This window comes from Tachysurus fulvidraco, chromosome 25 (genome assembly GCF_022655615.1).
Source record: "Tachysurus fulvidraco isolate hzauxx_2018 chromosome 25, HZAU_PFXX_2.0, whole genome shotgun sequence".
In the NCBI taxonomy this organism is placed as follows: Eukaryota; Metazoa; Chordata; class Actinopteri; order Siluriformes; family Bagridae; genus Tachysurus; species Tachysurus fulvidraco.
This window is the reverse complement of record NC_062542.1, coordinates 13,476,012-13,486,739: the sequence shown is the minus strand read 5'-3', so window position 1 is coordinate 13,486,739 and position 10,728 is coordinate 13,476,012. Positions and strand designations below refer to the sequence as shown.

The 10,728-nt window shown below is 40.5% G+C and overlaps 1 protein-coding gene across 1 annotated transcript; it reads right to left on the bottom strand.

Annotated features, from left to right (window-relative positions):
- Positions 1–1,652: 1,652 nt before the first annotated feature.
- panx1a (pannexin 1a) lies at positions 1,653–9,512 on the bottom strand. Its single transcript, XM_027176906.2, has 6 exons — positions 9,167–9,512; positions 6,867–6,991; positions 5,943–6,133; positions 4,851–5,352; positions 3,506–3,659; positions 1,653–2,952 (listed from the first exon to the last, which is right to left on the bottom strand). Exons 1-6 carry the CDS (start codon positions 9,348–9,350, stop codon positions 2,876–2,878), a joined length of 1,233 nt encoding a protein of 410 aa, XP_027032707.2. The 5' UTR covers positions 9,351–9,512; the 3' UTR covers positions 1,653–2,875.
- Positions 9,513–10,728: the final 1,216 nt, after the last annotated feature.

The window sequence follows — 10,728 nt, the reverse complement described above, 5'->3', positions numbered from 1 at the left end:
ACATAAAGAGAGTCGTCGCTGTAGGGAATGTAAGTGTGCTAAATACTGAATACTTGACATTTCTGTTTTATGCTCAGACAGATATCTGGCGAGTGTTTGTTTCTCTTTCTGCGGTGTTCCACGTTGATCAGAAGCGTGTAAACTCACATCGCAGCCCCTTCTGACGTTCATCTGAAAGTCGAATTAGTTTTCCGCTATCACTCCCCGACCTTCTAAACATTTATGCGTAAACATTTAACAGGAGCGCTATCAACCCTTGCCAGAGCGGCTCGTACAAACCAGCGTCGCAAAGGTGATAAAGACGACAGAAAGCCTCGCTTTCTATGCACTTTTTTCTTTTCTATCGGAATTATCACCTGTGAAGCAGCTTGACCTCTGTGCAAATCTCTAAGGCTGTAAATCTTTTGTTCTGCTAATAATGACGCCTTTGCTGAGTCGCAAAATGTAATTATAGAATGCAAATGTGTTTGTTGTTAGCGATAAGTGTTTAAGTGTGTAAGTGTAATTCCTAAATGGGATATAATATGATTTAATTGGATCTCAGATCATTCTCCACTTGTGTTTTATGGATACGCTTCAGATCTGATCCGGGAACAGTGTATGATCCTAAAAACTTTTCAATTGAAATCAGTTCAATTCTAATTTATTTGTATAGCACTTTTAACAATAGACATTGTGTCAAAGCAGCTTAAAAGAACATACGAATACAAAAAAAAACAACGATGTTATACAAAGATTAATATAATACAAATAGTTTAAGATTGGGGGGCACGTTAGTTTAGTGGTTAGCACGTCTGCCTCACACCTCCAGGGTTGGGGGTTCAATTCCCGCCTCCGCCTTGTGTGTGTGGAGTTTGCATGTTCTCCCCGTGCCTCGGGGGTTTCCTCCGGGTACTCCGGTTTCCTCCCCCGGTCCAAAGACATGCATGGTAGGTTGATTGGCATCTCTGGAAAATTGTCCATAGTGAGTGAGTGTGTGAGTGTGTGTGTGTGCCCTGATGCCCGATGACAGGCTCCCCGTGACCCGAAACGTTCGGATAAGCGGTAGAAAATGAATGAATGAAGTTTAAGATTGTATTTGTCTTCATTGAGAAGCCTGAGGTGACAGTGGGTTGAGGAAAAACTCTCTTAAGCCCTATTCGGACGGGACTAGTTTTACGTGGGGATGTGGAGTAATGCAATTTTACCTCAGGACGTCTGTAATATTAATTGGCCAATTCGTACGGGACAAGACATCTCAGTAAAACTAGCAGAAGTGGGAGGTATAACTCGCTTTACGCACCACAGTAACCTCCTTGTCGTCATGTGCGTATGACGTCGCTTCCTGTTTCAAGCGCCTCCATGCTTGAAAAACGCGCCAAAAACTACTTTTAAACAGGAAATGACAGAATTTTACCGTACATATTTACAGCGGGTCTATTCGGACGGGTTTAGTATTAGCTGAGGTAATTTTCCCGGACCTTTTTACAGAAGGTAAAAGTCGCCGTAATCTTTACTGACATTGTCCGTAATGGTTACCGAGATGGCGCATTCGGATGGGATAAAATCACCGAGAAGCTCTGGTAATAATTACTTTACCCCCACGTCCCCACGTAAAACTAATCCCGTCCGAATAGTGCTTTAGTCTGAAAAAAAAAACCTCCACAACAGGGTGAAAAATCAAGACATTTTATTACCAAGTAAAAAAAGATGAATCCTGCATCTTTAATTAAAAAGCACAACACATGCATGCTATCCACGATTGGCAGCAGACTGTAGTGTAACAGAACAAACATTAAATTGAAACCCTGTCAGTAAGAGTCAGATATGAACCTCAAGCTCTAACATCACCGCACGTTACTACAGTTACAGACAAGTAACTACTGTAAAAAAAACCCAGATGTTCCATAAACGTAGAGAATTAAGAAAAATTACCTCATACTGTTTTACGGTAGCTTTAAGGGTTTTAAAAAAAAATCAATACACAATTTTATCAATTTAATCAAGACCCATTTTTTGCCATTTAGAACCGTCTTAAAAATTAGACTGCATCACTCGGAGCTGTACCACCTAGAATATTTACAAAAATACCATCCTAGCAATCTGCGTTGAATGATGCCATAATTACAGTTTTACGACGTGTACAGAATACCATTGGTTTCTTGACATGAGAGGAATACGATGTCAGAAACATCACATTGATTCGGTTTGCTTGTTGTTTGCATTACATTTTCCCTGCAGCAGCCGAGCGATCGCTCACGTCCGATACGGTCCGCCTGAGCTTTCGTTTATTTACAGACGCGTAATTTGAAAATGAACGACGCACCAAAAAATAGTAGCTAGCTAGCCAGCTAACCGGAAACGATTTTCCCTCCCAAAACAAAACTAGCATGCTAACATTAGAGAACACTCCCAAAAAAAGTACCACAGAAAAAAAAGGAACGTTACAGAAAACACAAACACTACAATCTTCCCTTAACATGCAAGACTTATAAATAATGAATAAAGAGCGAGACATTTGAGTTACTGTAAACCTTAAGTTTGGCTGGTTTGGTTTTCAGAAAGTGAGGCTTACATGTACATTCCTGATGCTGTAGTATTCGGTTTGACATAAAAAAAAAAAGTATTAAATAAGTTGTGAAGACCATTGATATTTTATATTGAGTGAGTATCTCAAAACTCGTCCTCATCCTGAAGTTATCTGTGCGTCAGTTTTGCAGTTCCCAATATGATAAACAGTGCACAATGATGTACCATTAACAATATACAACTTAGTCATACATTAGCACATGGTCACTAACACACACCACACACACCACACACACACACACAGTGTCTGCTTCCTTGACCACATGAAGGCTCATCAGACAATCATTTACATTCTCCCACGTCACCATCATGTGATTCTCTGGCGTACCGCTGTGTCCTCTTTAGAATTCCCGACTCTGTCCTCAGTCAGCAGAGGAGAGACTTCTGCAGAATCAACCACACACACACACGATCATGTGGAGAAAACACTCAAGCAAGACAAACACACAAGCAGACAAACAAAAACATATAAGCACAAAAAAACAAGCACACAAGAATGTGCACAAACATGTAAATGTGTACACACAAATGCAAACACACAGGACACAAAGAAGCGGGCAGGGTAAATGCGGTGATCAGGGTAAATACGGTGGATTGGTAAATATAGGGATCGGGGTAAATAGGGAGGATTGGGGTAAATCAAGATGATGGTTAAATACAGAAAAATGGGGCGGGGGGGGGTGCAGTGTATGTAGTGTAGGGCATGAGGGTAAATAAAGACTAGGTTACATTTGGATTGGAGTTAAATGGAGCACTGGGTAAACAAAGGTCAGAGTGAAAAGGACAGACTGCTGCCATCACTTTGATAAACAAGCTAGAATCTGACTTTGTGTAAATGTGAGGCTTCGGCTCTGTGGTCTGAACCCGATGGTGTCGATCTTGTGATGAAACAGCTGGACTGTGTTACCATAACAACCACACCCGCTTCATTCATCACCTTTCATCTCTACACAGTTTCCCCCAGTCTTCTCCACGTTCCTGTCGGTCTTCTGTAGTCTACCATCCACTTCAGTTTTAACCTGACCGAGGGCCTGCAGCAGGAGCAGGGTATCAAACGGCTCCTCTCCAGACTCCTTCAGGAGCTCTAATACCTACACACGGAGAGAAGAGACCCCCCACCCCACACACGGAGAGAAAAGACCCACCCCACACATGGAGAGAAAAGACCCACCCCACACACAGAGAAAAGACCCCCCCACACACACGGAGAGAAAAGACCCACCCCACACACGGAGAGAAAAGACCCACCCCACACACGGAGAGAAAAGACCCACCCCACACACGAAGAGAAAAGACCCACCCCACACACAGAGAAAAGACACCCCCCCCACACACGGAGAGAAAAGACCCACCCCACACACGGAGAGAAAAGACCCACCCCACACACAGAGAGAAAAGACCCACCCCACACACAGAGAGAAAAGACCCACCCCACACACAGAGAAAAGACCCACCCCACACACAGAGAAAAGACCCACCCCACACACAGAGAAAAGACACCCACACACACAGAGAAAAGACACCCACACACACAGAGAAAAGACACCCACACACACAGAGAAAAGACACCCACACACACAGAGAAAAGACACCCACACACACAGAGAAAAGACACCCACACACACAGAGAAAAGACACCCACACACACAGAGAAAAGACACCCACACACACAGAAAAATGCCCCCCCCACACATACACACAGAGAAAAGACACACACACACATACACACAGAGAAAAGACACCCACACACACACACAGAAAAAAGCCCCCCCCACCCACACAGAGAAACGACCCCCCCCACACACACACACAGAAACAACCCCCCCACACACACATGGAGAGAAAAGACCCCCCCACAAACACGGTGAGAAGAGACACCCCCCCCCCACACACACACACACAGAAAAGGACCCCCACACACACAGAAAAGTACACACACACACAGAAAAGGACCCCCCCCACACACACATGGAGAAAAAGTTATAAATATAGTATAATGTTTTATAAAGAAATCTACCAACTATAGGCCATAATTGTAATTTACATGAATGGCAGCTTTAGGCTGTAAACATGTTAATAGAATAGTAGTTAATAGAGCTCTATGAATCTGGAACTTATTCAAAGAACTCCAAAGCTCAATCTATCAAGAAAAACAACAACAACAACAACAACAACTTTGGAAGACCAAGGTTTTGTTTTGCATCAATAAACAATTATTCCAGATACAACATCATGAAAGAATGACTCTCTTCCACGTGTGAACAAACCAACACCACACACACCTTCAGGCGCTTGTAGCTTTTAAGTTCACTCAGGTTCTCTTCCAGGAACAGCAGGTACATCGCTAGATCATTCCAAGCCATGCGTCCGAACTCCATCACCCCGAGCGTGGGCAGCATCTCGTAAGGTTTCAGGAAAGCGGCTGAACTCCTGAGGGGAACCAGCATGGAGTACACACATGTGGGTGCCAGCAGAAAGTACACAACCAGGTTGATGTAACTGAGGAGCTGGAACACGCCCACGGCTACCAGCTTGCACTGCATCGCCTCAGGCACGGAGGAGTCGTTAAACAGCACACCTGAGCGGATATTACACTGAAACTCGTCCGTTACGGACAGCTGAATGTAGTAACACAGGTAGACGCAGGCCAGGACCAGAGCCAATAAGGTGAAGACTCGGCACAGCAGGTAGTGCAGCAGCAGGTTGAAGGAAAGTCGCTTAGTTCTCAGATACTGTTCCACCAAAGGATACTTAAAACAGGTGTCTGTCAGGTCTGGCATGGAGCTGGATGACAAAACACACAATCATATCAAATTATAATCATTTATCAGCTCAGTGTATTATCAGGATCTTGGAAACAAACTGATTGTGTTTAGTCAATCTGCAATCCTGTCTTTTTTTTTTGGCAGGATTTTATAAACAATCCTTGTTCCCAATGAAGCCAGCAGCTCCAGAATTAAATTTCGTCTGTTTTGCTCAACACTCCTCTGTTTTGTCAGCTGTTCTAGCATATTGAGAAACAACCCGAGTAGCGTTGCATAAGAAACTTAAGGAACTACCTACTCGTCTGTTACCGGCTTGTTTTGATGCCTCCCCGTTCAAAATAGAAAATAAGAAGGAAATAAATAATACAAAGCGACTACTTCATATCACACCACATCTGCCTTCTTCTCCTTCTCTGCTACTGTGGAGTGTATGGATCTTTCAGCTCTGCCATTCAAGTTACATCATGGGCCAATTAACACGTGTCACTCAAATATCAAGCAAGCATCTGTGCTCCGCTGCAGTAAATAGAACTACCGTTATGTACTGCGGTGGTAATTAATGCTTTTAGCGCAGGTGTGTGATGTGTATGAGATGAAGAACGTGTGTACCCTTGTGCTTCCTGGTTGGCGGGGTTGCCGTGGAGACGTTTGGCCAGTTTGATGGCGCTGTTGTAAGAGCGGTCGAGCTCTTCCATGATGAAGCTGAGATCAGAGGAGAGACCAGGGGTCACCGTGAATCGCCAAAACAAGGCTGGGACGTACACCAGCATGGCCACGAATAAGAGGATGTAGGGGAAAAACTTTAGGCAAGAGGGAGAGAGAAAGAAGGGGACAAAAAGGAAAGATCTCTTTAATTAAGGTCTTTAAGGAACTTTATAGTTACAGAATTTATCAGTGATATATTTTAAGCAGAAACCACCTTCATTTCCTAAACATCTGGCACTGGGCTGGGGGTGGGGTGGGGGGGCAGTAAATAATGCTTTATTTTCCTAGTGCTTGTTACATATTATTCATTTAAAACATCTCAGAGAGAGAGGGGGGGAGGAGGAGAGAGAGACAGACAGAGAAAGACAGACAGAGAAAGACACAGACAGAGAGGGAGAGAATGAGAAAGCCAGACCGACAGAGAGAGAGAGAGGGAGAGAAGAGAGAGATAGAAAGGAGGGAGTGAGAGGGGGGGTGAGAGAGAGGGGGGAGAGAAGGAGAGAGATAGACAGACAGAGAAAGACAGACCGACAGAGAGAAAGAGAGAGAGAGAGAAAAACAGAGAGAGAGAGAGAGAGATAGAAAGGAGTGAGTGAGGGGGGGTGAGAGAGAGGGGGGTGAGAGAGGGAGAGAGAGAGAGACAGACAGACAGAGAAAGACAGACAGACAAAGAGTGAGAGAATGAGAAAGACAGACCGAATGAGAAAGACAGAGAGAGAGAGAGAGAGAGAGAGAGAGAGAGAGAGAGAGAGAGAGAGAGAGATAGATGTGGTGACAGTGGTGGTGGGGGGTTGAGTGCACTGTGTTAATGAGAAGTTAATGGAGTACCTTATGCATGGAGAGGGGAAGTCCCCCCGTGTCCTGTTTCTGTACATCTGCCCAGCAGTAGGCGTCCACAAATGCTGCCTGACGCCAGGAGAAGTTTGAAGGAGAGAAACAGCTGATCTGAGTACCTGAGTAAGAAGAAGCACGAGGCTAATTCCGTCTGCGTGTTTGTGGGACAGAGTTACATCTCTCACTTGTAATAAACAGTGTTGCATAACACTTTCCTCAAATAAACTGTACCTTTTTTAAAACATTATGTGTTGTCGTGTTACTGCACCAACCGCCCTCTAACAGGGCTTCAATATTTTTAAACGATTTGTGACTCATTTGCAAGTAAAATCTCGTCAGTTTGCATGCGATTTGCAGCAGGGACTCTAAGGAGGAAGGTTAAAGGAGGAAAAACTTCTTACACCTAACTGAAATCTGAAACTGAACAAGAACAATTCATCAAGTCTAAGGAATTCTATATAAAATTGGACAACTGCATTGTTGTTACTGTTTCAGCTCATATTACAAAATGTCACACACACACACACACACACACACACACACCAAAGTGAAAACGATATCCAAAGGATGTAACTCTTACTGGATAAAAAAAGAAAAGAAATTGAGTACTTTGCTTTGTTTTTTTTTTTTTTACATTATCTACAATATCGTTTGATTTCCTGCTCATAATGTTGCCAATGATATTCAGCCCTCTACCAAAAGAGTGTGATACAGCGGTGCTTTAGTCCATTAATCTGTCCAACTCTCTCACATCCCCATCTGTAAACGCCACTCAAACTGCTCAGCTTCCTAAGCTTCAACTTTCACGCTTAAACCACCGCCATCACGCCAACCATCAAGTACCCGTCTCGATGCTGCCGTACATGCTGTAACGTCTCCTCTACTTTTGTGTTTGAGTTCACATTAATAAGACATTTAATGTTGCTGGGCATTTGAGAACGATGGCATGAAAGACCCAACCCACTGTGGACAACATCCATTTCACCTTTTACCCTCTTCAGATGCTCTTTCTACACCAGAGCCATTATAGAACTGAACACCAACAAACATCACTGAACCTTCAGAACTATTCGCACTACACACACTCACGTCTACACAATTCAAAGACTCCTAGATCAATATTTATTTATTTATTTATTCATAATCACAAATCTGCACAGTATAATGTGCAGTATGTTAAATGTGCAGTATGTTAAGTGCGATACTTCAGCTGTTTACTACTTTATCTAAATAGTCTTTAATCAGATCACATGTTAATCATTATGTTAATGTTTTACTATTTTATATTTATATGTATACTTTTTTTTATTTCATTTTATGCACCATTTTTTTTATTGCCCTTATACTGATTACAGTGAAATTAAAGCATTCCTTACAGGCAACAACAATCGCAGTCAATGCGATAAATATGTAAATATTTATATAGATAGAGGTGAAAGCCTAGTGGTTAAGGTGTTGGGCTACCCATCGGAAGATTGTGAGTTCGATCCCAGGTCCACCAAGCTGCCACTGTTGGGCCCCTGAGCAAGGCCCTTAATGCTCAATTGTTCAGTTGTATAAACATGAGATAATATAAAGGTGTCTTCCAAATGCTGGAAATGTAAATGTATTAAAGTGTAAATTAAAGTGTAAATGAAATGAAATGTAAAGATGCCAATAATAAAACTTTTGTTGTTGTGTAATGTAATACTAAATTATATATATATATATATATATATATATATATATATATATAAAAGACTAATCTTTGTAAGACTCTCAGGTCCAGACAGTGTTATTTCATTCTAATAATAATAATAATAATATTATATATATATATATATATATATATATATATATATATATATATATATATATATATATAATATATATATAAATTATCTATCTATAAGATTATGTATGTATGTATGTATGTATCTATATTTTTTTGGAAGACTCTCAGGTCCAGACAGTGTTATTTAATACTATCTATTAGATTATGCAGCATAAAGATTTTATATATATATATATATATATATATATATATATATATATATATATATATATATATATATATATATATGTATATATATTTTACAGGCTAATCTTTAGAAGACTCTCAGGTGTCATTTAAATCCCTCTAAGCAGGTTTAATTTGTGTTAAAGACAAGCGCCATTACTGTTACTGTTTTACCTGCTTCTTCACCAGGGTGTGGTGTAAAAACCATAAAAGGACAAACAGAGTAACGAGGTATAAACATGTGTAATGGTGTGAGGAAAAGACGTGTAAAATGTGAGTAATTTGAGTAATTTACCGACTGAAACCTCCTGAGCGAAAGCCAAGGAGATCAACAACAGCGGCAGACCGACTGCTATACAGAGGAGCAGCTTGTCCAGGGCCAGATCCAAACGCGCGCCTTTATACTTCCCATCTGTGCTCGGTTCTTTCAGTAAGAAGTCTGTAAAAACATACTCCGTAGCTACGGACGCTATAGGCATGTTGTTTTAATCCCCAAAGAAAGATTCACAATGTTGAATTACAAATGAGTTCCTTCTCTGTGTAGGAACGTTAGAAACTGAAACTAAACAATCATTGTTCTGTAGTCCCCGGTGTTCAAGTACTAGTTTTAGTTCTTCTTCTTTAAACGCGGAAGGTTACAGGGTTCATTACCGCCACCTGCTGCACACAGTGTAGATATAAACAGCTTAGCATAACGAGCCCTCGCATTAAGCTAACGTTAGCTAACAAACACAAAAATATACATATGTATTATAATATCTAATAATTCATTATATTTATTTATTGACATGTATGCACAACATATATAATTAGAGTATGTTAGCTACTTTAACACCATTAGCAATATAAATTTAACTAAAATGAGCTAACTATATTAGACAGCTTTGGGCTGCCATGATTGATTCTTTTTCAACAATAGAAGACAATATCGTGTTGTATTGCTATAATTGTTGTAATTGTACACAATTATCAGATTCAGAATCAGAATCAGGTTTATTGTTGACACACACAAGGAATCTGGTTCCAGCTGTTTGTGACAAACATAAATAACACTATACTATATAAGACAAGACAATACAGACATAAATAACACTATACAAGACAAGATAATACAGACATAAATAACACTAATATACAAGACAAGATAATACAGACATAAATAACACTATAATATACAAGACAAGACAATACAGACATAAATAACACTATACTACACAAGACAAGATAATACAGACATAAATAACACTACTATACAAGACAAGATAATACAGACATAAATAACACTATAATATACAAGACAAGACAATACAGACATAAATAACACTATACTATACAAGATAATACAGACATAAATAACACTATAATATACAAGACAAGACAATACAGACATAAATAACACTACTATACAAGATAATACAGACATAAATAACGAAGGTCATGGGTTCGAACCCCAGGTCCACTAAGCTGCCACTGCTGGGCCCCTGAGCAAGGCCCTTAACCCTCAGTTGCTCAGTTGTAAGTCACTCTGGATAAGGGTGTCTGCTAAATGCCGTAAATGTAAATGATACAAGTAGTATAGAATACAGAATATGACTGATGCGTTATGATCAGTTATGTACATAAAGTTATGATCAGTTATGTACATAAAGTGTGAGAAGTGCATGGTAGTGCAAATAACATTATTGTGCAATATTATGCAATGCAATCTGTCTTCAAAGATCAGACCATCTGTCTATTTGCATAAGAAAACTTTACCAGGTGACACACCCAGATGTAGAACTGTTCAATAAACCGATGAGATCAGTAATCAAATGTAAAAACACTAAGGGGAATAATAATAATAATAATAATAATAAT